The 26791-nt window shown below is 44.4% G+C and overlaps 3 protein-coding genes across 3 annotated transcripts; 2 read left to right on the top strand and 1 right to left on the bottom strand.

Annotated features, from left to right (window-relative positions):
* Positions 1–1028: 1028 nt before the first annotated feature.
* Positions 1029–7179, top strand: LOC134010042 (uncharacterized). Its single transcript, XM_062449900.1, has 8 exons — positions 1029–1144; positions 2227–2336; positions 2560–2644; positions 2913–3108; positions 3206–4332; positions 4539–5368; positions 5615–5812; positions 6087–7179. Exons 1-8 carry the CDS (start codon positions 1053–1055, stop codon positions 6338–6340), a joined length of 2892 nt encoding a protein of 963 aa, XP_062305884.1. The 5' UTR covers positions 1029–1052; the 3' UTR covers positions 6341–7179.
* Positions 7004–11699, bottom strand: LOC134010043 (butyrophilin subfamily 1 member A1-like). The gene is made up of 8 exons (XM_062449901.1): positions 11504–11699; positions 10627–10983; positions 10137–10412; positions 9947–10042; positions 9624–9680; positions 9492–9515; positions 9339–9392; positions 7004–9247 (listed from the first exon to the last, which is right to left on the bottom strand). The coding sequence occupies exons 1-8, from the start codon at positions 11553–11555 to the stop codon at positions 8484–8486; spliced, it is 1680 nt and encodes a 559-aa protein (XP_062305885.1). The 5' UTR covers positions 11556–11699; the 3' UTR covers positions 7004–8483.
* A 419-nt stretch (positions 11700–12118) lies between these two features.
* Positions 12119–25346, top strand: mfsd8 (major facilitator superfamily domain containing 8). The gene is made up of 13 exons (XM_062449902.1): positions 12119–12521; positions 12673–12755; positions 12914–12957; positions 13443–13683; positions 13838–13951; positions 14496–14640; positions 14767–14825; positions 14929–15037; positions 15193–15327; positions 15452–15555; positions 15661–15887; positions 16214–16838; positions 24748–25346. The coding sequence occupies exons 1-12, from the start codon at positions 12463–12465 to the stop codon at positions 16418–16420; spliced, it is 1527 nt and encodes a 508-aa protein (XP_062305886.1). The 5' UTR covers positions 12119–12462; the 3' UTR covers positions 16421–16838; positions 24748–25346.
* Positions 25347–26791: the final 1445 nt, after the last annotated feature.

The raw sequence follows: 26791 nt of genomic DNA, 5'->3' as shown, positions 1-26791 counted from the left end.
CCCCCCCAACGGAAACTAAGCCTCTTTTACCAAATCCACCAGCGTTCTCACCAGGCACTGGTATTTCCCTACAGTATGTTACAATATCCCTTGAAGTTAATTGGTGCAGCAAAAATTCTTTCAGCAAAGGTTTGTGTAGAGCAGGGTTGTTGCAGATTCGTAATGTCATGTTTTGTGTTTTTGTCTCTTCACCTCAGTGTATGTATTGATTGGTTGAAACATTGTCATTGAACAATGCTGTTATTAGCACTCCATTTCACATTGCTAGAAGTTTGCGAAATAATATTTCATGTTACTCGACTGATGAACTGTGATTACAAAACTGTAGCTAAACATTTAGCCAGGCATATTCAACTACAGTGCTGCATATCAATGAATTCGAACAAAAACCTGGGGATATTTTTGTTTTGATGTACAGTAACCGACTTGGTCTTTTAATTTTGTCATTTTTTTTGCAAGGCAAAATCCAAAAACTGTGATAAATCCACCTACCGCTTGTTGTTATAATTAGTGTTATGTGCACACTGTGATCTACTAGATACTTGAAATGCTGCTGAATAGTTTTAACATGTCGACTGTTACATTGTATCTAATATTGCACTGTAGCAAACTGAATGTGTCTGTTACATCGTGTGCATCAGCTGTGCATCGTTTATAGTTGAAACACTAACTTGATATACTGATATCGTATGGATGCAATAGTTTTTTTTAAACTTTGATTGTTCTCTGATTTTATTTTCTGTACTGTGAATATCAATCAATATCACCTATAAATTATTTGGATTTTCACTGCTGATTAAACTGAGGTGTCTCCACACAAGTGCTTCACTATCATTTTTGGATGACAAAAAGGTAGCTTTATCCATCCATGGACTCCAATTTAGCATATTTCAGATGTTTGTGCCAAAGGCTTTTCTCCTTTCTGGTGGGCCATATCAATCGTGTTCTTTATAAATAGCAATATACCCCATTTTATCATAAACTAAAATCCAGCATAAATGCACATGCGCGTTGAGTTCTATACCGGAGATAGAGGTAGGGAAGCTGTCCTAATGGCGGAGAACGTACGGTCGCCTTTTGACTACCGGGAGCCACCGACCCTCGACAGCGACGGCGATGGGAGCAAACCTCCGCCGCCCCGGGGGTAAGAAATACATCACCCAACGGCCTACAGTTGGCTATTTATTATTTACCGGTGTATAAAAAAACAACTAACACTGTACGCACTGATGAGCGTGGTGCACGTTTGTTTAGTTACCAGGCTTCAATCCGCGTGTGCGAATTTAACGTTAGGAAATGGAAAAGTGATTTTCCTTTAGGACCTCTCAGTTAGGATTTTGCCAGCTAAGATCAGCTGTCCCTCTCCAGTGACCGTTAATAAGTAGTAGGCTTGGGATCTTTGTTTTGGGAGGAAGCCAGTTGTAAGTGCGCTGTCTGTTATTTAATTAGCTAGCTAGCTAGCCATCTTCGCATTGCTAGCTGGCTAGGTGCTACAGTAGGTACTTGCAGTAAGTCATTGATCAGGTTAGCCAGGGCTATCTAGAGAAGTTGGCTAACGTTAGCTGGTTATCAATGTTTAGTGATTCCATCGGATTTTGTCAGTGAAAGTCTATTTGGCCTTTATCCAGATGTGGTGTTTGATATTTTCACTGCTATTTAACAATGCTATTAATGCTTAATAAAATGCACATTGTGGCCATTGTGACAAGAGCTACAGTATCTGAAAACTATAGTGGATGAGGGATGTACGGACTAGACCAATACAGCAGGGTTCCCGATGAGATGCTAATACATTAGTGGGTACAGTAAGGGTGCGATCAACAAAATGTAACCTAAAGTCTTGAATATTTGGGAAAAGAGCATGTATATAAATGGCCTGTGATAATAAAACAATCATGTATATAGCCAGCACTGTGGCCTATTTAACTAGGTCCACAATATGGTTGTCTTTCAAGAAACCCTTTAATTCAGTCCCCGATTGTAGGTATTAATTGCATGAATGTGTCTGACATATTATCTCCATCTGGGTAGTAGAGATATATGAACACATTTGCTGCCGTGCCGTTAAAACATAATTTAGCGTCAAGTATTAAATACAGTGGGGAAAACGAGCCTTAGGCATCTTTCTCCTAAAAAGTGAATACGAATTTGACCTTTTCCTGTTCATATCAGCGGTGCTCTAAATGTTTTCTTTCATTAAACAACCCCCCTGGTGTGGCTGTGCAGGCGGGTGTGTGGGAGAAAACGGAAGGGGACGCCAGTGAAGGTGTGTGACCGGGCTTATGTGACAGAGGATGAGGAGGAGGAGAGTCTGTCGGAACACAGCTACAGCCCCGGTACTGGAAACGCACACAATGATTTGAGTCTCTGTCACTCTCCATCGTGCCCTACGCAGTATAACAACCATTCGCCAACCATTCCCGCTCCTGACTGCAATTCAAACTTGACTGTTCCAAACCCTCCATCATTCTTTCTACTGTAGCATGTAGCATTTTAATAGCGTGTACACAGTGTGGAATGTGTGACCATACCCTGATGTGTGTGTGTGATCTCTCGTAGGTGATGGACAGTACCCAGAAGGAGCTGAGGACAGGCTGCCTCCGCCAGGCAGCCCCTACTACCTCGCAGACCCCTCCCAGATCTGGTGAGAGAGAGGAACGACCCCCCTCCCCCCAAGACCCGTGGGTCTTGCACTCCAAAATAAAGGACGTGTTTAGTAGCAGACGTGTTAAAGCACCCGGAACTATGATCACAATTATGCTAAAAGCATCACTGTCAGAGTGGGAGTGGTCGAGGGGGCTCTTGGTAGAGGAACGATTGTAACATATTGTTACACGGATTTAGTCCGTTGGTCTTTGTTAAAGGCTTGGATGTTGAATATAATGGATGATGGTAATGTGTGTCTGGTCCAGTGTGTCGGAGCTGGGGGAGGAGGGGGCCAGCGGGGTGCGTGGCCCCGTGCTCTTCCACCCTCCGCCCAACTGCAGGATCCGAGAGGTGCACTGTGGGAGCCAGGTGCGCCTGGTCGTCATAGCGATCCGCGACATTGCCAAGGGGGAGGAGATCACGGTGGACTACAGCCTGACGGACTGGGGAGAGAACGCCATGGTGACGATCAACCCTTGAGATTGCTTTTGCCGGGAGCGTTTGCTTGCGAGGCCGTTTGTGTGACGTGTGTTCTATTCTTCCGCCCGTGTCTTCACAGGAGGAAGAGGCGGGCCCACATCCACTCTCCCTCTCTGTCTCCGACTACCTCACCCCCTCCTGGTCCCTCTCTCCCTCCTCCTCTCCGCTCACCCACTCTGAACCCAGCGACTCCGACCGCGAGGAGGACGAGGAGGAGGAGGAGGACGACGACGACGATGACGACGAGGAGGAGGAGCTGGAGGAGATGAGGGGGCGCATGCACCTCCGCCGCCGCAAGAAACGCAAGCTGGCCACCGCCGTCCCCGCCAAGAAGAAGAGCCCGGCGAACCCCAGAGGCCCCGGGCGCCCCTGCTCGTCCTTCACCCGCCCGGCCCCCGCCGCGGCCCCCGTCGCCGCCTCCCGGCCCCAACCCCCCGCCGTCGTCGCCCCCCCCGCCGCCCTGGCCCCGCCCACCACCAACATCAACAACAACATCAACATCAACATCGGCAGCTCCAGCGCCGCCACGGTGAGCCGGCGGCAGCACTGCCCCTACTGCGGCCGCCACTACCGCTCCCTGGCCCGCCACCTGGAGAAGCACCACGCCAACCAGCCGGAGGTCAGGGCGGCTATGGAGCTGGCGCACCTCCACACGCACACCTCCGCCTCGGCTCATCCGCACCCCTCCCCCTCCTCCGCCCCCACCCCTGCCGCCGCCGCCAACCACGGCCACTCCTTCGCCGTGCCCCAGCCTTCCTCCTCCGCCCCGCCCCCCGCCCCTCCCCCCCTCTTCTCCCGGGAGAGAGAGAGGGACTCGCCGGCCGCTCGTGCCGGCGCCGTCTCCTTCTCGCTGTCGCTCTCCCCGCCTTCCGCCGCTCCGGCCGCCGCCTCCAAGAAAGGCACCGGCCCGCCGCCGCCCAAGCGAGCCGCCTCCTCCTCCGCCGCCACCGCCGCGGCGGCGCCGAGGGTGAAGAGCCCTTCCCCCCCGCCCCCGCCCAGGAGGGGCCGCAGGATGAAGAAGGAGAAGGAGGAGCAGCCGCCACCGCCGCCGCCGCCGCAGCAGAAAGAGGAGGAGAAGGAAGAGATGGCTCCTCCTCCAACCCCTGACCCTGAAGTGGAACCGGACGAGGAGGAGCTGGAGCTGAGCGGAGGAGAGGGGGAGGAAGGCGAGGAGAGTCACGAGGACAAGAATGGAGAGATGGCGAGGTACGGGGAAATACGATTTGACCAATACAGATCGAATATTGTAGTAGTATTGTTTATATATTTTTATGTGAAATCTGGATAAAGGCTTTTAAACTTTTTACCAGAACTGTCTGGTACCCTTTTTTGTGGGGTGGAGTAGACTAAATGTTTGAGGTGTCCGCGATGATTTGGAGGCCTAACCTGTCTGCCTGTCTTTTCTCCCCCAGCTCCCACAGACACCACATGCCCCCGCTCCTCTCCTCTCTCTCCTGCCTGGTTCTCTACCTCCGCCGGCAGCAGCACTCCTCCTTCCTGTCCCTGACTCGCTCCTCCAGCTCGGCCGAGGCCTGGCGCCTGCTCTGCCACTCCAGCCTGGCGCTCCTCATCCTCTACAACCGCCACCGCGAGTGCGAGGTAGCCAAGCTCACCATCCAGGACTACCGCAAGCGCGCCACCCCCCAGACCTCCGGCTCTGGCCAGGCCAACTCCTCCGGCGGCCCCCCCACAGGCCTGGAGGTCCACCTCTCCCCCTTCGAGCGCCAGGTGCTCTGCCACCTCCCGCGCGCCGGAGTCCTGGGCAAGCGCGGCCGCATCCAGCCCCTCATCCTCCCCCCGCACTGCGAGCCCTGCCTGGACCTCCTCCTCCACACCAGTCCCAACGTGGGCGTGGACCCCCACAGCCCCTACATCTTCTCCCGGCCCTACCACTCCCCCGCCACTCCCCTCCGGGGCACCGACATGCTGCGCAACATGGCGCGGGCCAGCGGCGCCAAGAACCCCGCGGCGCTGACCCAGACGCGGGCGCGGCGCCAGGTGGCCATCCTCACCCAGCTGCTGCTCCTGGAGGAGGGGGAGGGCCAGGGCCCGCCGGGGGGCGCCGCCGCCAAGCGCCTGGAGGACTTCCTGCAGGCCGAGTACCACGTGACGCAGACCTGCGCCACGATAGGCCGCGACCCGGCGCTGATGGGGCGCGTGGGCCGGGTGGTGCTGTACGGGGAGAGGGAGGGCGTGCTGTTCAGGGGGATGAGCCTGCAGCACATATGTCTGGAGCTGGACGGTGAGGGAGCGCTTAGCGTCGCAACGTTTACTTGAGGGAACTAGGAGTGCAATGCTTAGTTAATATGGTCTCGCGCTAGTCTAGACGGTCGAGTTTGTCCGGGACTGTGGAAGGGATTAAAATGGAGGATTATGCCTATGATGACAATGTGTGTTTATGTAATGTTCTTTAGGATGTGAAGCCCTACGTGCTCTCTCATTCCTCTTCTTCCCTTCTCGTCTCTCTTTCGTCGCGTCTGTCTTCCAGTGATGTCCGGCAACTCTGCCGACTCCTTCTCGGACGACTCGGAGGGGGAGGCCGAGAAGGAGGCGAAGGAGAAGACGGAGGTGGTGAAGAAGAAGGGGCCGGGCCGCCCCCCCCGGAAGAGGAGAGGCCCCCCTCCCTCGTCTGTCAACCCTTCACTACCAGGAGCCCACAAGAGGAGGAGCGTCCAGCCCAAGTCAGGTACGGTCTGCACCCCATCTTCACTTTAGACACTTTGGTTAAGTATCCACGGGAAGACGTTAATATAATAATTTTGCCTGTTGTTTGACCTACGGTGTAGGGCATGAAGCCATATTATACTAGCCTGAAAGAATGTTGATAATTATGCAGTCAAAGTGGCATTTATCCTGTCAATCAGGGTGGTACGTCCATATGCCTTCATTTGCTTCAGAAATGGTTAGGTTTGTGTCATCCATCCCTCCATCCACATGTCCGCTCTGCCGTGTGTTCTCAGGGAAGCGCGGCGTGCTGAAACGCCCCTGGTCAGAGGCGGAGCGCGTGGCCGTGGAGACGCACCTGAACAGGAACATCGTGGAGCTGCGCGTCCCGGCCAAGGCCGACTGCGAGCGCTGCCTGCAGCTCTGCCCCCTGCTGGTCAGCAACCAGCGGGACTGGAGAGCCATCAAGTTCTACTGCCACAACCGCATTCAGCTGCTGAAGAAGCAGGGCAGGAGGGAGAGTGCTGGACAGGGGGGCGCTGCCTGCTAGAGAGCCAGGCAGAGACTTGGGGGGGCGGGGGGAACTGGAATGGGGCAGGTCAGGAATCGATGACATGAAAGACCCACATCTACAGTATCCAGATCAGACCCAGTGCTGGACCTTGGGAGAGATGACGCGTGTGGACTTTCTCTGAAAGGACTTATTCCGTTAATTTATCAGACACAAATGCAGTATTGTGCAGTTATGTAGGGGAGGGAAATTCAGTTGAAGTGTTTGTAGGCTTTGGAAAACCCTGGTGCTTCGTGTTAGGCCACTTTGTCCCATGTTTAGAATCAAACTAAACTCTCTTAAGCGATTGGGAAGAGAAGACGGTGAGTGCTGGAGTGAAGATGAGCGTCGACCTCGACCTGAAAGATGAAGACCAAATGTCAGTGTTTTACGTGGCTGTGTGTACAAAGATAGAAGGAGACCCTAAACATCCCTGTAGTATTAGCCCGGGTGTCATTTAGTGACACACCTTTTGAACTGTACAGTTTCTGTGTTGGATATTGATAACTGACTGGCGTGTTACCCTAACCATCACCGTCATGGCTGACTGTATTCAAGTGTATTGACCGAAGTATTCAGACCATGACGCCCTGTGAACTGATTCACACACATACCTCTGTACCATGGTTGTAGTCAAACTAGTATGAAATAAGGCACGCATACTTGAACTTGTTTCTTTTTTATTATTATTCTTTTACAAACAACATATGGTCTTATTGGTTACATTGTACATACTTACTAATCAGCTTTGACATTTTAAACAAAATAGTGGTTATAAAGTTGATATTGTGCTATTGGTGTACATATTGTAAATAGTACTTATTAAAGTGTACAACATTTTGAAGGGTTTTCTTAAACAGGAAAGTTAAATGGTTGTAACACCCCAAAACAACTGTAGCTTAATCAAAACACAAAAGATAGTACTAAAATAAATGTTCCCTGGCAAATATTTAGTAAAACAAGAACTATTGAATTTGACTGACAGGTAATAAGCAAAACAATCAAGCTTGAATCAACATTAACAATGTTGCAGTATATACTGAAAGATGTTTTGTTTCAAGTCGAAACCAGTGTTGAGTATCCGATTCCATAACAATATTACTTTTTGCTAAACAACTTTTTCCTTATTAAGTAGGGATATCACGGTTGAATAATGAGTAATAATGAACTACACACACCTCAAAAAAAGTCCTAGCATGGCTACTGGTTGAGAAGGCATGCATTGTCTGTGTTGCCCACAGAAGTAGAGATTTTCAGTTGTTTATTATGAAACATACTCTACAACCCACATCTACTGCAACGGCCAGAAAAGTCGCCCCACTTTTGTACTCGTCTTCCTCTCCTGACCACACCTTTTGCGCAGGAGTGTCTACAATTGAAATATACATATATACAAATACAAAAATGTACTGTAGCTTAACAAAAACACACAAGACTGTACTAACATACATTTCACAAATATTCTGTGAAATCTGACTAGGAACCATTTAATTTCAATTACATTATAAATGTACTTGCCTTTATCACTAATTAGAAACAATCACATTACAATACAGTGTTTTACAATTAAAAACAAGTGAAAAGGAAACAAAGCTTAATCAACATATGTGGTTTGTACAGTTCAAAGCTTTACAAATTGTAAAAGTCAGAACAAGTGTTTGGTAACTGTGTCCATAACAATATTACCCTTCAAGCCTCGTCTGCGCAATAATTGTCAAGAGCTTCATGAAATGGGTTTCCATAGATTAAGATCACCAAGTCAAGTGTTGGCTGTAGTAATGTGGAGCTAGCTGCCAAACTGCCCCTCCTTTAGAGCAGGGGAAACATGTGCTGTGTATGACCTACTTTTGGCTTTTAGCGTTCTTGGAGCATTTTTTATTTTTTTGAGTATTGAGATGTTTCTTCAGAAACATTTGAATCATTTCATGTCACTTTGATGAGTTTGCATGAGAACTGACCAATACAGGTAGAGAATAACAATTTAATAGGACCTCGGCTCTTGATGGTGTCTATTTAGTGTCATCCTGGTAATTGATTAGACATGTTTCTCTGACATATTCTGGCTTTTAGAAGCCTGATAATTGTCAGGTTATGGACTCTCATCTGAACATGACGTACCAACGGACACTGCCTGTGTGTATAGCTAAACACTGCCTGTCTTTGTCTCACACTCTTCACTGACAAGATCACTTGTACAGTTTTTATCCTTTTCAGATTGCGTTGGTTTTAAAAGGGGGGAAATCTCAGTTTCAAGCTCTACGTCTTGCTCAGTTTTAGATTTGGTTTCAGGTGGAACATCTGACTGTTTTGAGTGTATTTCATCAGGACTATTCTCAGTCTCCTGTCCAGCCTTGGGACCTGTAGGTATGGCTATTATCTTTAAAGGGGAAATGTCAGCTTTACCTGGGTTGAAAAGTGGAAAAACCTTCTCTGTGAACTTTGTAGTTAAAGTGGCAATAAGTTTCTGATCTTTGACATCGTAAAAGGAGACCTCTCCTTTGTCATAGTCCAAATACACCCCTAGGATTTCAGGTCTCTGTGTGACAAAACATATAGTGCTGGTCTCTGCATGAACCTTAATCCCTTTCCCTTTCTCTGAAGACAGGAACCAAAAGCCAGCTGATGGGGTGAATGGTACATCATGACCTTGCTGCTTGACGGTCTCACTTGCCAGTCCAACCCACCAGGATTCTTTGGTGAGCATTTGATTGTTTTCCACATTTTTGGCTTCCAAACATACTTCCCAGTATGCACACCCAGAAGAGAAGCCTGGTTCTCCCAGTATAAAGGTGCGTTGACTGAACCACTCCTCACTACACGGTACTTCTTTACTGTCCCTCACAATTTTACTATCCTTAGAAACTGTCAGGTGACGAGACGCTGTGCTCCTATCTAATGTGATGTCCACTGTTGAATACAAACACAAATATTATCTTAGCAAAATCAAGTCATAATCACCTTCAGATTAATGGAAATGTCAATATTTTAAAATGATTACCTCCATGTTTCTTCATATCATCCAGAGCTGCACAGTTTGTGTTCTCAATGACAACTGTAGGAATACAAGCTTTGTTAGATTTGTTGGAACTTGTGAGCGAAAGGTGGAAAATGTTACGATTCTGCATATGAAAGAGATATAGAGATTACCTACCTGTAGTTAAAATGGTTTGTCCATCTAAACAGGATAACATGTTGTAACTAACTGGTGCATAGATTACGTTAGAAAGATCTAAACATGATCAGTGTCAAATGAAATGAATAAAAAATATTTTTATATGATTACCTGCATGTTTGTCCACCTCTTCCATATCTGTCCCTCTTACAATACCTTTAATCATATCTACAATGAGATGACAAAATGGAATCAGATTTGGCTTGCACAGAAGGTAGACAATAAAGTAACTAACTGGGGAAATACTGTTTTATGAATGTGAGAAATGTGATCATGTGGAATACATTTTACCCACGTCATTAGCCATTGTTAAAATTCGAGAGAAAAAAGTATCAAAATATTCCGATCATCAGCGCTAGTAAAAGAAATTCTGATACTTGTTGGAATATAAAACATTGTACAAATACACATCAGTAAAAAGTAAAGCATTTCACCTTTCTTTTTGATGCACAGTACTCCTATGGCAGTGAGTATCAACAAAACTAGGAGGAGGATGATGAATGCAGTCTTCCAACCTCCAGACGGGACATCTTTAGCGAAGGTGAACACGTTTTTTAAACTCAAAAAGTACTCATGCAAACACACTAAATGTCAGTATCAATACCAAGAGTTTCTCCCATGTACCTGGTATGCTTTTCAGATCTACTCTCCCCTCCCGCTCCTCCTCTGGAGACAGACTCAGAGAGCAGGAGACCCATGGTGAGCTGGAGACGAGCCAGCTGTGGACCCCCACCAGACCCTGGTCATCCCTGCTGTAGCTCAGGCTCTGAGGGGCCAGAGACTGCTGCCCATCCGACCACTGCAGCCTGGGCTGGGGATGCCAACCGTGAGACTCACAGCTCACGTTGACAGAGACAGATGTTGTCCGCACCACAGAGAGGAGAGGGGGAGTCCCCATTGCTGGCACACACACACACACAGACAGACAGACAGACAGACAGACAGACAGACAGAGAGAGACAGAGAGAGAGAGAGAGAGAGAGAGAGAGAGAGAGAGAGAGAGAGAGAGAGAGAGAGAGAGAGAGAGAGAGAGAGAGAGAGAGTAAAAAGTAAAAACTGGGAGTCAGTCAAAGCCAAAAGGAAGACAGCAGACTGTAAATACAATTTTACTCACCGGTTACAGTGAGACGAACTTTCCCATTGTCATAGCCTGCACTTTGGCTAGCATAGCATGTATACTCTCCTTCATCATTTCGAGTTACATTAGTCAGCTTTAGGGTCAAATCCCCCTCCCTTAGCCCCTCTGATCTTGGGGTCCGGTGTCCAAAGGATGTCCGACCCACATACTCTGCTTGGACTAAGGTTTGCTGAATCTTCTTGTCTCTGTAAAGTAGGACTGGGTTGTCAAAGGTCTGGTACCATCGTACTTCCATGTCCTCTGCATTTGTGGCTGGGGTGACCCAGCAAGGTAGGCTGGCCTCATGACCCAGCCTGGCCGAGATTCCATCTTTAGGGACCGAAAGCGTGATTGCTGACAGAGAACAAAAGGGACTTCATAAGTAATCAATTTCCTAACAGTTCTTAGTCAGGGGTTATACAGATTATTATTAGACGTCTCCACGTGGTAGGCCCTTCCACCAACAAGCCTATCCAATCTCCTGACACACCTGTTTTGATTGTGGATAGATCGTTTTAATCATAGCTCTAGCCGACCTGTAAGAGCGGCTTTACGCGCACAACTCCACACTAAAAGAAGTATGCTGAGACGCTGACTATAACTGAGTCTTTGTTCTTTTCAATAGACTAGGCAAGACCCCTGCTAGAACAGGTAGCCAATAGCCTATCCAATCTCCTGACACACCTGTTTTGACTGTGGATAGATCGTTTTAATCATAGCTCTAGACCTGTAAGAGCGGCTTTACGCGCACAACTCCACACTAAAAGAAGTATGCTTAGACGCTGACTATAACTGAGTCTTTATTCTTTTCAATAGACTAGGCAAGACCCCTGCTAGAACAGGTAGCCAATAGCCTAACGCGTGGATTACTCACCGGCAGCGGTTGTCAAAGTTGCATAGAAAGCAACCAATCCATGCGGCTTCATATTTAAAAATGAAATGCAAAGTATAAAATGCTACATTTATCAGCTAAATATAGGCAAAGCAATGCAACATTTATCAGGGGTTTATTTCACTTCCGTTTTAAGTATATTCTAATGCAGGTGTATTCGGGTGTAAAAATTATCTTGAGCACGAAAAACAGTGCGGAAATTCACACTACCCACCGAAATTTACCGAAAAAACAATCTGTTCAAATCTTTTTTCAAAGTTAATCTGATAAATAAATAAAAACACGTTTAGGAAAATTGTAGATTATTCCAAAGGACAGACGAATCTCGACCTTGCTGAATGTTAGGATGCAAGGAGAACGACAGTGAAAGTGAAAGCTAAAACCACAATTTCTGGGAAAGAAATGGACCCACTACAGTAGGAAGGGTCTTTATTTACTTTACAGGGCTTGGTGATTTGATCATAAGTAGCCTAGGCCTACATATAAAGCAAGAAGACTTCCCAATGTATGTTAATTTCAGTGTTTGAGACGAAATATTGCCGGGATGTCGCTCGCGTAGCATGTAGGGGGCGCTGTAAAGAACGGCAGACTATTTATTTCGTGTGTATTGTAGAGGAAGAATTGTACGGAAGCTTAGTTACAGAGTTACGAATCACATGAGCCGCCTGCATTGTAAATAGTCACAGATCTGTCATGGCTTGCTTCTGAAATCAATGTTTGGTAGGCTACGGCGACGAACACATTCTTGCGTGACATTTAAGTTAGTGTTTTTCGTTTCGTACGGAGAGCTAGACTTGGCACACGCAAGCTTGTTGTCAGCTGATAGGATGAAGCTCAATTTAGGTTTAGTAGGATAATGGACTAATCAGTTATCATTTATGCCAGTGTAGAGAACTATATGTAAACTCGATTACTATAGTATCTTTTGGTTGTTACCAACAATGTCTCAACTTGTGGATTCAGAAGAGAACACTCCATTGCTGAAAGATGATTCCAGGAGGTAGGTTAATGAACGTTATCATCCTTGACCTCATTACGTCTGAAAAAATATTATCTGTTCAGCCACCATCACCAATGACCAAAATATTGTAATATGTTTTTTGTGCTATTACTTCAAAGAAACGTCTCAGCTTTTCGTTGTTATTCTTCAGTGATGACTGTCAAGGGGATGACTACAAGAGTAGGTGGCGGTCTATTCGAGTCATGTACTTTACGATGTTCCTCAGCAGTGTTGGTAAGCAAATTATTATTTCATACGAAGCATGTTCATGCAAGCCCAGTACACAACGAAGAACAGGATGTGAAATTAAGAACTATGACACAATGCCAGATTCACACACACAGCTGTTATCCATATTTTTTCTATTCACTATGTACCACATTTGCTTACAGGTTTCACAATTGTCATAACATCATTATGGCCCTATCTGCAGAAGGTAAGGGTTCACTGTAAGTGACGGAGAACCTAGCCTTAATTGACATGGTGTCTAATAAGGCCAAATCTTTCTTTATATTGTACTGTGGACAAAAGTATGTCGCTTTGGATGAAAGCATCTAAAAAAAAGAACACACAAGTACTTGATGTATGAAATACTTAAAGAATAAACATGTATTAAGTATTTGACCCCCCAAAAAGTTAAACATTTTGCATAAAGGAACACCCCTGGTCACAACATAGGCTACTGCAAATCAATTATTTTGAATAGTTGTTCTTAGTTAAGATCATTAAGATTAACTTAATTAAGTTAATCCAAACCGCCTAAGCAGTATGTGCTGACTTATCTGGATTAGCAAAAAACTGCAGCTGGTTTTACTTGTATCTTGTCACCTACCAACTGGTGACTACACCACAGACAAGTTTTAGACCACCATTGGCCGGTATGTTTATACACAGTAAAATGGCATCTTCTCCCATGCCCAGATCGACAGCACCGCCAACGCCAGTTTCCTGGGCTGGGTGGTGGCAGCCTACAGTTTGGGCCAGATGCTGGCATCTCCACTGTTTGGCCTGTGGTCCAATTACAGGCCCAGGAGAGAGCCTCTGGTCTGCTCCATATGCATCAATGTCTTTGCCAACATCTACTACTCGTACGTCTACCTGCCCTCCACCGAGAACAAGATCCACATGCTTATGGCTCGAGCCTTTGTAGGCTTCGGTGCAGGTATGTCGATCATTGGTCATGGTCAAAATGGTGACAATTTCGTTTTCTCTCATGTCAGAAGCTCGATGGATATGCAACACTTTCCCTTTTCCCCATGTAGTCTGCTGAGAATGCATACCGTAAGCATGCTGAGTGGTCCCTGTGTGCTGTGTAGGCAATGTGGCGGTGGTGAGGTCCTACGTGGCTGGGGCCACGTCTCTGAAGGAGAGGACCGGGGCTATGGCTAACATGAGTGCCTGCCAGGCCTTGGGCTTCATCCTGGGACCAGGTACGACTCGGGATCTGACTTGTTAGTGCCCAGCAAGTGTTGAGACAAATTAGTGAATGGTCGCACAATACCAATAGCATCCAGCGTACAAAAGGCACTGAGCTGATGTGCGTCAGGTGATTCGCTGATTAGCGATGATCCAGCGTAAAAGTCACACCCAGATAACTTGACAGCAAGATTAGACTCATTAAAATGAGTTGGAAGATATTTTTTAGGGGCATTTCTGCCTTTATTATTTTTCATATAGACAGTGTAGAGGGGACAGGAAATGCAGCGGGAGATAAAAGGGATGACATGCAGCAAGGGTCCTGTGCCGGATTCAAGACCGGACCACTGCGGTAGGGCCGTAGCCTATACGGTGTGCGCACTTATCCGGTGAACTACCAGGGCGCCCCAAGACTAGATTTGTTTGACTGTCCCAAAATAATTCTTTTTCAGGCAGGAAATTGTGTTGTAAAAAAGGAAGTTCTATTTGACTCTGACTACAGACAAAGCACAGACTAAAAGTCATCGTCTCCCACTCTGAGGATGGTTGTTGTTTCAGCTTTGCAGGCAGGGTTGTCCTTCATTGGTGAGCAGGGTGTCAATGTGAAGATCATCGACCTCCAGTTCAACATGTACACGGCCCCAGCTCTGTTGGCTGCAGGCTTTGGGGTCATCAATATCCTGCTTGTTGTATTGGTCTTAAGGTCAGTTTTAAATAAATACGGTCAAGGTCACCCAGGTTCATCTGACTTTGCTTTTGATCCATGGGTCTGTAGTTTGCACTCCATGGGTTTGGGGCTGCGGGATTTATAGTTATTTCTGTGCTGCAGGGAACACCGGGTTGACGATAGCGGGAGACACATCCGATCCATCAATTATGTGTCAGAAGGTATGTGTTTTTTGTTGTTGTTGTTTTTTTAAGGTACAGTTCAGAAATGGAAGCTTTCTGATTCTGTGTGTGTATAAACGGTAATATGTCCCCTCTTTTGTAGAACATGTGGACGTGAGCCAGGAGACGGTCGAGGATATCGACCAAATCGCTGTGTTGACCTCCAACATCCTCTTTTTCGTCATCATGTTTATCTTCGCGGTCTTTGAGACGTGCGTACTATTCTGGCAACTATTTAAAGGCCGTTTATAAATTCTGCACGGTACTCTGCAATGCATGAACAGACGCCTCAGTAGTTCGAGAGTTTTATGTTTTATGATCACCTGTGAAGGGTCTGCTTACAGTCTTGGTGTTTTGCGTTTGATAGCATCTCGACCCCTCTGTCTATGGACATGTTCGCCTGGACCAGGAAGGATGCAATTCTGTACAATGGCCTGATCATCTCCTTAATCGGCGTTGAGTCCATCTTTGTGTTTATAGCCGTGAAGATGATCTCACAAAGGTTTTTTCAACGTACTCACTGAGGACCTATACCTGCATGTGTTTCATTACAATCAATGTTAACTTCTCTGTGATGCCAACTTAATCAGGCTTGATTCGAACATGGCGTGTCGTCGTTTTTCCAGGGCTGGAGACAGACCTGTACTACTAGGAGGCTTGATCATCATATTGTGCGGCTTCGTCATGCTCCTCCCATGGGGGAACCAGTACCCCAAAATCCAATGGGCAGGTAATGACCCCTTAATGCTAACCTTTCACGACCCCAAAGACCTTTCTTGTTCACAGCAGGTTTTGCATTATCGGCTTCTTGTGTGTGTGTATTTTCTCCTGAAAGATCTCAAGAACAAAACACTGTCCCTAGAGACCTTTACACCCACCCTGCCCTCCAATAGCTCCTTTGAGCCCACTGGCTGTCCGGCCGAGCAGACCTGGTGCCAGTACACCCCGGCCATCCACCTGGCCCAATACATCGCCTCAGATGTCCTCATAGGGGTGGGTTACCCAGCCTGCAACGCTATGTCCTACACACTCTACTCCAAAGTCTTAGGCCCAAAGCCACAGGTAAGGAAGGCCATTTTGAGTACAATTCTTCCCATTGACTTATAGCGAAAGCTAACACTGTTACAGTGAGCCATATTTGATCTAGATTTAGATTGAGACTCGTGTGTAAGCATTTTTAGCATTCCGGCCCATTCATGCAACTGAAGCGACAGTGTTTCTGAATGAGACACACGGTCATTTGAGATAAATGGGGCTTTCACATGCAACTAAAGTGGAATTGAATTCAGGTGTTCATTTTCCACTGCATACATGTACCATTATTAAAACGTATCTGGTGTTCCATGTTGACCATGGCCCAATCCCTGACGGTGTGTTTCTGTCTCCAGGGTATGTACATGGGCTGGCTGACTGCTTCAGGCAGCGGGGCCCGGACCCTGGGCCCTGTGTTTGTCTCCCAGGTGTACACCATTTTGGGGCCCCGCTGGGCCTTCAGCCTCATCTGTGGCATTGTGCTGGGGGCCATAGTGCTCCTGGGGGGCCTCTACCACAGACTCATTGCCTTCTCTGTGCGTCATGGGAGGATCATAGAGTAGATCATGGAAGAATCTCCCCTTCCACAGGTTTGTTCGGTCTATTTTAGGACTTTGAGCATAAAAGGTGTCACATTTCCACAAGTGTATGTTGTCGCCACTGGGATGTGGTAAATGCGTTAGTTTGTCTCAGGGTTGACTGTTTGGTCATGAAATACGTTTGGGTCATATTAGGTGAATGGTGATATTTGTTAGGGCCCAGTCTCTTGCTGAAAGGAAGTTTGTGTAATTGTTTCACCCATATGGCCTTGACAAGCTTGCACATCTTGAAGGTCCATGACTCCCTTGAGGGTCCAATTTTTATTTTTGCTGAAAATGTATTAATTAATATAGGTTAAGTTTGTGACTGAGTTCATTCAGTTACTTTTACAATATTTCAATATTGCTTTTCAAGATGTTCATTGTGTAGCGGGGTTTGCTCGTTTAAGATTAGCAATACTTAATTTATAATAAAGTATGTAGTTCTTGGGGCACCACCTCTTATTGTTAAAGGGATAGAGGAAACCTTATTGAATAATATTTAAATAATAGCCTTCGTAATAATCAGTCTAATCTTAAGTCGTGAATTCTATGAAAGTAGAGCAGATCAGATAACGTGAGTGATACGCGAATATTATACACAATGATTTATTTAGGAGAATGTAATTATAATGAACAAATACCAGATAAGTTATGGGTTAGTCAGAGTAGTACAGTGGCTGGATGCAAATGAGGGCGAGCAACACAATGGCTGTGTAGAGCGCGTGTAAAGGGGGGAGGGAGAGAGAGAGAGAGGGGTAGGCCTTTGGGAACAATGGACGAGCAAGGGCAACAAACTTAGCAAGGGTTAAGCTAACTCATTTGTAAAATACAATCAAACATCAACAATTTAATCACAACATGCCAATATGTCACAGGTAAGAAATATTGCAAATCGTAGTTACTTTTGTCGGTTTGAAGAAAGGTAGAGTCAATGGTTTCGTTATCGTCCAACGAAAATAGAACAACGGAATCTTTGGCCAAAGTTCCGGGCGCTCAGTGAATTTGCAGGTTGAGAGGAATAGTTTAGAAATGTAGCTAGCACTTCAGTTTAATCCTACGAACAAGCGGGGGTGATTGTACGTTTGGGGGTTTTATACTCCAAAGGAAAAGGGGGGGTCCCCGTGAAGGTGACCTCTTTCATTGGTCAGTTTTCCCCCACCTGGGCGTCGTCCTGAGATCTGCCTAGGTGTGAAGTGGCTGATAACTTTTCAGAGTTCAGCTATTTCAAATGTCCATGTATTGCTTATACTTCGAAATATAACAATACAACATTAATAAATGGTTTAGTTTGTAGATTAGAATCATTTTGATATCAAGATTGACTGATTTATCATAACAGGGAAGGAAGTTACATTAAAACATCAAATTATGTCAACACAGCATTAAAGGGAAAGCATACATTATAACACATCAACTACTGTCATTGAAATAGTGTCCATGAGCCATGTAGTCCTTGAGAATATGTTTGTAAATCCTTTAAGAAAGTTATTCCTTGTAAATCCTTTGTTCTGATACTGTGGGCCGTGCGGCCTCTGTATCTGACCCCATGCTGGGTCAGAAGCTTTGAAGCTTCTCCTCTGGGAGAAGGACAAAGGGGGAAGACCCTTTCCTTGTCGGGGGTAGGAGAAGGTGTGATGGTACCGTGCTTTGTCTGTGGACTGTGCTACATATCCCCCTGCTGGCAACGTCCGATGATTCGACGTCGTCGGGCTGTTGGCACGTAAGAAGAGCAGAGAACAGACAAACACGACAGTACGATAGCACTTCTACTGGACACATTGGCATGAGTGGACTCTAAACAATGTAGGAATCAATGGGGCTAACTTGGGTCCTATTACTAAGTTTCTCTGGGCTAAGGTTCTATGCCTAAAAATGAAAGGAAATAAAAGGAAAAAGGAAAGGGAAAGAAAGGAGAAAGATTAAAATAAAATAAAATGATAGGAGTGGGAGTGGGCTTTGACTTCCTGGAGTCATAAACCTCATTTGTCAGGGGCCAGGGTAGTTTGGTTATGAGGCGTTGTAGCCTATTATTTTGACAGTACCTCAAGGTCATTCATGTTGGGTTTTCTGGTAACAGATTAAAAAATTTGATAGATTGGTGGAGCCATATTTGTCTCATGACAGTATTTTCCTATTATTTTTGGTTTAAAGGAACATTCATTCTTGAACTTTGAGGCATTTTGGCTAAGGCACCTGTTGTGAACTTGTTTCGTCAGCAGTTTGACAGGGTCAGGTTGCTGGTATAAGGCCAGGCCAGGCCTCTGTGCATGGCCTGTTGTCCCCGCGAGTAGTGATGGTTTCTTCCGGGGGTTGTGCCAGCTTGTTGCAGCTGGGGTGCTTCTTCTGGGATGCTTGGTGGCCATAGTAGGTCTTCCTACTTTCTGCACTCTCATCCAGTTGGCATCATATGACTTCTTTTGGACCTGTGATGCTTCTCGTCGCAGGTGGGTTTCTGATGGCACCCGACGGTCATGGCGTTGTGTTGATTTTGTTTGAATCTTGTGTCTTGATGGGTGAGTGGCGTAGCTCTGGGGCGGTCTGGAGCGGCCATCTAACTCATGGATTCGGTCCTCTTCTGAGAGATGTGGATCAGACGTGGAATCTCCCCCCCCTTCCACTGTGAAGACTGTGTTTTGGGCTTCAGGGTGAGGCAGTGGATAGGGCTTCTCGACGTTTGTCCACATCTGGTTTCGTTTGAAGTCAATGAGGGGTTCCAGTCTGTTGAGTAGATCGTGTCCAATCAGCAGCTTTTCGGTCTCAAGCGGTGAGACATGGATGGGGTGGATTAGGGACATTTCCCCAAACGTTAGCTTCAAGTACAGCGTCTCTGTGACTGGAGCTTTGTTTTGGGTGAAGCTTGTGATGTTGAATTCACTATCTTCACTTTTAATCCATCTTCTGTTTGACCTGGCTATTCCTTTTAGCTGAGCGGCCAAGGTGGGTGCAATCAGGCAGATTTCTGCACCCGTGTCCAGCAATCCTTCGCAGGGCACTTCATCTTCAAGTGTGATGGGGACATAGCTTCGGTTAGCTCTTCCTTTTCTGGAAAGCTCACCCAGAAATGTGTGTAACTGTGGGGCTTGTTTGTGTGTTGTTGTTTCTGGAGGTCGTCTTCTTGTGGGTTTGTGGTGTTTTTGGGTCTTCTTCCTTTTCTTCCATCCAATGGGGAGCATTTGAGGTGTGTTTTCCGTGTTGGGGCCTTCTAGTCATGCTGGTTCTGACGGATGTCGTCCAGGGCTGTTGTGTTCGTTTTGGTACGGTGTGGGTCTTGTTGAGTGGTTTCGTGTTTTATAGGAATGTTGCTTGTAGGCGGGTCTGGGTTCATAGGGTCTCTGGAGTTCTCTTCCTTCCAGTTGTAGGTGTGAATCTGATTCCACCGCATAGACGTTTGAGTCTGGAGCTCGGTTGTTGTTCGCCCATGATTTATATGCCATGTCCCTCAGCTGCAGAGCCGTCATGGTTTCCTGGTTCGCGAAGGTCGTCATGAAGGGTTTTATGGATTGGGAGAGGTTGTTGATGAACACTGACTTGAACATGGGAGTTTCTTCTCCTCCGGGTTGGTTTTCTGTTGCAAAATAGGCTTTCCGGAGCCTCTCATAGAATGTCTTTGGGTTTTCGTTGGCCTTTTGTTTTGTGTGCAGGGCGATAGTGCAGCAGGAGCCTTTACTTTCTGAGTGCCAAGCCTTGAGGGTCCGGCAAGCCATGTCATAGCTGTGGCGTTCTCCAGCAGGTTGCCTGTCAAGCAGGGCTCTGATTGAGCTGGAAGAGGTGTTCTTCAACAGGTACAGCTTGTCCGCGTCTGTAGCTGTAGGCAGGCGTTCGAGATTAGAGTTCAGTTGTTCTAGATACATCTCAATGCTCTGAGTGGGATTGTCTGGATCGAACTTCTCTATGTTCCTGCTAATTTTCAATAGCAGATCTAGTGACACTGCTGATTGCAGTACATGCGATTTCCTTGCATTCTGTTGTTGGGCTGGGCTTGAGAGTTCCTCATCATTCCATCTGTTCGGGGCGGTGGTTTGACCGCGACGTTCAGGTTGGAATTGTTGCTCCATTTTCTGGTCATACAGTCTTCTGCTCTGCTGTTCCACATCTTCTGTTCCCCTCGTTCTTCGTGGATTCGTGTCAGCTTGGTACAGAGATTGGCTGGGAGGGGATGTATCCCTATATGGTCTTCTTGTTTCATACTCGGAGTGGAGGGGTGGTTCCGGTGAGTACAGCTGTCTTGGGTTCTGGTTTCTTGAATGCCGATCTACTTCTCTGTCGTCTCTTCCCCACCTTCGGTCGGTGTTAGGGTCTTCTGTGGACTGGATTGTGGCGTTCGCCTTGTTCAGCTTACGAATGGTAGATAGCAGTTCAGTTCTTGTTTCCTGTAACTCCTCCTTCATTGTCTCCCTGTCAGCTGTGATGTGTGAGAGATCTTGGTCCGGGTGTTGGAATTTTGTGTAGAGAGTGTGCAATTCTTCTTTAGCTTCATCCAACATCTTAATTGTGTTTTCCATGAGGGCGGTTGAGTCCTTTTTGCTTTTCTGAACCCCCTGCATTTCTTCTTTTAGGTCTCCCAGTTCCGTAGCGAGTTCCTTGTTCTCCTGTTGAAGTGTTTCCCGGATATCTCGTTCAGTTTCTTTCGCCTTGAGGGCATCCCTGAGGGTTGTTTTCTGTTCCATTAGCTGTTGTCTAGCTCTATCCAGTTCTCCAGTCAGGTCACTGGTTTCTTGTTCCTTTTCTATTTCTTTGAGGGCATCTTTGAGGGCATCTTTGAGGGTTATTTCCTTTTCCATTAGTTGTGTCTTAGCTCTTTCCAGTTCAACAGCCAGGTTGCTGGTTTCCTGTTCCAATCGTTTCCTCTGCTCTTGTTCTCTTTGTGCCGCCTTGGTAGCATCCTCTCGATCTTGAAGAGCTTGTGCCCATTGTGTTTTGACATCTGCAATTGATAACCTGAGTTGTGCAGCATAGTTAAGACCGAGGCTGGATATGCATTTGATGGTTTGGGGTTTGTCCAATATTTGGCCCACATTTTGTGCGACAACTTCATGCGTCTTCTTGGTGATCTCTTCGAAAGGTAGTCCGGTCAGAGTTTCCACATATCCTGGGTTTTCTTTCCTGGATAGGTAGACCATCAGTTTCTCAGCTTCCGTGAGGTGAGACATGTTTGGTTCGGCTACTGGAAGTTATTAACACAATGCTATTGTGATAATGTTGATAGGCACTTTAGTTTTGTAGTGGTTCTCTTTTTGGCAGCAATATATATACTTTTCTTTTCCTTTTTTTTTTTGTTTACCAACTTAATATTAAAATTAAAATCAGAAGTCAATATTCAAAGATTAACAATCAAAAACTGAGATTAATATTCAGAAATTAAAATCAATATTAAAGTCACCATCCAGGATCAAAGATTCAGAAAAGAAATAAAATTGTTTACCAAATTAATATTAAGGTTAAAATCAGAAGTCAATATTCAAAGATTAACAATCAAAAACTGAGATTAATATCCAGAAATTAAAATTAATATTAAAGTCACCACCCAGGATCAAAGATTTAAAAAAAAATTGTTTATCAAATCAATACTAAAATTAAAATCAGAAGTTAATATTCAAAGATTAACAATCAAAAACTGAGATTAATATTCAGAAATTAAAATTAATATTGAAGCCACCTTCCAGGATCAAAGATTCAAACAAATTATTTATTCTTGTAGGCCTATATTAAATCTTAATTTCAGTAATCTTGTTATAGTATCTATAAACGATTAGAGAATTTAGATTGAGTAGCTGTTGATTTGTTTTAGCCTAAACTGGACTGAGAAAGTACAATGTATTTAAATACTATAGCACATTAAGTTAGCCGGTTTAGCTTGTAGAATCAAACAGATAATGAACTAAATTGTTGCTGCATCTATAATGTAGCTTTAAATTGGGCAAGGGTTTTACATTCACCTCGAATTGAATGCGAAACAGTGAAGCTTCTTTTCGAAAAGCTAGTTTATCAATTTCGGAATTGTTTTAACAATATTGTGGCAGTACAGGCTGCGTTGTTCGGCTACTTCCAAACAAAAGTCCTTTTGGACTGTTCGCAGATAGAGTGGGCAAACTAAAAATAATACACTTTACGTTTAATTATTATTTAGCGATTGTTGTTAAAGTTGTATATTGATGAGGGATAAATAGGATTACAGTTCAGTATGGTCAACAACGCCGATATTCTGACAACTTCCACTTTTAAGTGCGCGGAATGAAAATCAAATTACAGGTCTTTGTTCACGAAAGGTAACTATTTCCGGTTAAGCAACAATAAAGGTCCTTAAATAAGCAGCTTCTCCTGTCTCAATAATTATTTTACTGTTACTTTACTGATTCTAGAGGTTGAGTGTTTACATTAATGTTGAATTACATGCAAAACAAAGTGAAGCTTTTTCCGAAAAGCTAAGTTAATCAATTTACCAATTGTTTAACAAGGTAGAAGCATATAGCTTAATGTAGAGAGCTGCGTAGTCTCCTTCAAAATCAAAGTCCTTTTGGACTGATCAATGTCTGTTATCTACCTCTAACTAGACAATGGCAACTTATCAGTTGCTTGGTTGATTTACTCAACCCAAATGGCCAACACTACTATAATACACCTTTCCGAAGCGTGTATGGTACCAAAATAGTAGTGTTGTGACTCTATAAAAAGGATCTTATGCCTTCATGTAGAAGCGCTGCCTTTGTTTCACAAGATGAAATGAGACGGGTCGCAGTGTCACTGCGCACGCGCGTACCTCCGCTCAAGTCTAGCTTTTCCGAAGCTAGTTAGCTACACACAAATAGCCAATTGTTCACGACAAAGCCAATTCAATGAGTACACAGCACAGTATTCAAACAGTGTTTAAAACCGTAGCTATCTGGGGGAATAGTTAAATACAACGGAGCGTTAATTTAACCAAAAGGGTGGGAGGGTGGGTTTCAGACGGAAAATGTATCTCCGTTATAGATCGCTCATTTCAATCTGTTTCAAAGCCTGTCACGGGGCTCCAATATGTAGCGGGGTTTGCTCGTTTAAGATTAGCAATACTTAATTTATAATAAAGTATGTAGTTCTTGGGGCACCACCTCTTATTGTTAAAGGGATAGAGGAAACCTTATTGAATAATATTTAAATAATAGCCTTCGTAATAATCAGTCTAATCTTAAGTCGTGAATTCTATGAAAGTAGAGCAGATCAGATAACGTGAGTGATACGCGAATATTATACACAATGATTTATTTAGGAGAATGTAATTATAATGAACAAATACCAGATAAGTTATGGGTTAGTCAGAGTAGTACAGTGGCTGGATGCAAATGAGGGCGAGCAACACAATGGCTGTGTAGAGCGCGTGTAAAGGGGGGAGGGAGAGAGAGAGAGAGGGGTAGGCCTTTGGGAACAATGGACGAGCAAGGGCAACAAACTTAGCAAGGGTTAAGCTAACTCATTTGTAAAATACAATCAAACATCAACAATTTAATCACAACATGCCAATATGTCACAGGTAAGAAATATTGCAAATCGTAGTTACTTTTGTCGGTTTGAAGAAAGGTAGAGTCAATGGTTTCGTTATCGTCCAACGAAAATAGAACAACGGAATCTTTGGCCAAAGTTCCGGGCGCTCAGTGAATTTGCAGGTTGAGAGGAATAGTTTAGAAATGTAGCTAGCACTTCAGTTTAATCCTACGAACAAGCGGGGGTGATTGTACGTTTGGGGGTTTTATACTCCAAAGGAAAAGGGGGGGTCCCCGTGAAGGTGACCTCTTTCATTGGTCAGTTTTCCCCCACCTGGGCGTCGTCCTGAGATCTGCCTAGGTGTGAAGTGGCTGATAACTTTTCAGAGTTCAGCTATTTCAAATGTCCATGTATTGCTTATACTTCGAAATATAACAATACAACATTAATAAATGGTTTAGTTTGTAGATTAGAATCATTTTGATATCAAGATTGACTGATTTATCATAACAGGGAAGGAAGTTACATTAAAACATCAAATTATGTCAACACAGCATTAAAGGGAAAGCATACATTATAACACATCAACTACTGTCATTGAAATAGTGTCCATGAGCCATGTAGTCCTTGAGAATATGTTTGTAAATCCTTTAAGAAAGTTATTCCTTGTAAATCCTTTGTTCTGATACTGTGGGCCGTGCGGCCTCTGTATCTGACCCCATGCTGGGTCAGAAGCTTTGAAGCTTCTCCTCTGGGAGAAGGACAAAGGGGGAAGACCCTTTCCTTGTCGGGGGTAGGAGAAGGTGTGATGGTACCGTGCTTTGTCTGTGGACTGTGCTACAATTGGCTAGTAGTTGAAATAAGCTTATTCGAGCTAAGAATACCTGTCTTAAACTTTTAAAAGTTTAAAACAGGCAAATACCATAACTATAAAGTTATGGTTGTCAGAATGATAGGAATGTTTACTTTTTTGGCTTGTTCTGATAATTATGTTTCTAGATATATATATATAGAGAGATAATACTGTTTGATCCTTATGCAAGGAAATGTTGGTGTTTCAGTAGCAGAGAGACAGGCGAAAGATGAGGTAAGACAGGGAGAGGAATAAAATGAAATCCAACGGACAAACAAGTCCATAGTCTAGGCACGAAATTCTTATCCTGTGAAAATTATACCACAGGACTGGTACGATACTAATTGTTAACAATATCAATTCAGCCCATTTCAGAATCAGAATTGAGTTTAATTGCCTAGTAAGTGGTCACAAACAAGGAATTTACTTTGGTGGGCAGGTGCAAGCAGTGAACATTTAAACATAATGAACTAAAAGAAAATGTAGAAAATGTACAACAAAATTAAATAAACTACTGGCAGAGCTATACAATAAAATAAAAAATTAAAATACAATATAATATGAAATAAAGTTACAATATATATAAAACAATAATAATATAGAATACAAATAATACTGAATATGTTAATGTGACAGTGTATAAAGTGACAGAGTGTCAGTGTCATTTGATTTTTTTATTTTATTTACAGTTTACTTAACATAATAAGCACTGAATAATTTCTACTACAGCACAAAAGTCCTTTAATATACTGTAAGTCTGGAGCCAGGTGTGGTATTGTCATTATAATTATTTGGTGGTGTTCCATTTCCTTTTATATATATACCAAATAAATTAATACAATTGTATTAATATATGCATAAATATCACACTTGCATTAAGTTTAACTACACCTTGATTGGTGGTTGGTTAAAATGCTGTCTTCCAAACCGATGCTTATGTGATGAATGTGAAGAATTATATTTATATTGTATAATGTTACTAATGTTTTGTTTGCATTGGTAATGACTAATAATATGCTTGACTGTTGTATAATGTGTATATGCAGTTGTTGACATTTTAGGAAATCATAGAATCAAAAAACATTCTCAAAGATGAGCAGTGATGTTGGTTTGTGTCTATAACTGGAATATAAAATGTTAATGATGATACTGTTTGAAATAAAAAATTCAAACAAGACACTTTCAGAGGACTTTGTGGGTGTATTGCAAAAAGTAACATCGGTCAGTCGTTATCAATTGCTGCGTATCAATACTTTCATGTTCCTCATGCAAAGTAGATAGCTTATCATTGAACAGAAACAATTCCACCATGAAGGTTTCTCTTGTCACCCACGTTGCCTGGGCAAACCTGTGGTTCTTCTCCCCCTTCCTGAGGTCTCTTAACGGTGATGGGATGTGAGGTGAGGCCCTGGGGATCCTCAATGGATCCAGACTTCTGTTCACCTTTCCTCTGCTTGGGAAGGCCAGGGTGTGAGCTGGAGGTGGCCATTGCCCTCCTTGAAGGAACTGCATTTTCAGATTCTGTTGATGCCATTGATAGCAAACATTAAATATTGCACTATGGGGCTTATCATGAGGGATACCATATAAAATAATTCTGCATACTTGAACCAGAAGCTGGCTAATGATCTTCAGGCTTCTCTACTCCATACTGACTGTTATACTTGCTAAGATGGTCGGGATCTGCTGTTCAACACCTATTGGTATAGATGTTGGAGTGAGCAGTTTTCTTCCCATCAGGAAGACTTCCCTGCAGTGAAGGCCACGTTTGTTCTTGACACCTCCAGTTGAGAGGCAAGTAGGCCTGTAGTGGGCAAGGCCATCGAAGAATAGTTTGCTCTTGTCACACCTGTATCTCCCATTTGAAGGCAAGTCTGAATATATACAATTATATATGTTATAATACATAAAATATATCTTTAAACTCTTTCAAATTGTTGCATGTTATATCAAAAATGTGGTCAGTAGCCTATATTTTGCATTCAGTCATGTACTTGCCACTCCACGTTGATAGGTGGTAGCAAATGCATTTCGTAAAGTCG

The sequence above is a fragment of the Osmerus eperlanus genome, chromosome 23, assembly GCF_963692335.1.
Source record: "Osmerus eperlanus chromosome 23, fOsmEpe2.1, whole genome shotgun sequence".
Classification (NCBI taxonomy): domain Eukaryota; kingdom Metazoa; phylum Chordata; class Actinopteri; order Osmeriformes; family Osmeridae; genus Osmerus; species Osmerus eperlanus.
This window is presented reverse-complemented; position numbering and strand designations above follow the sequence as displayed.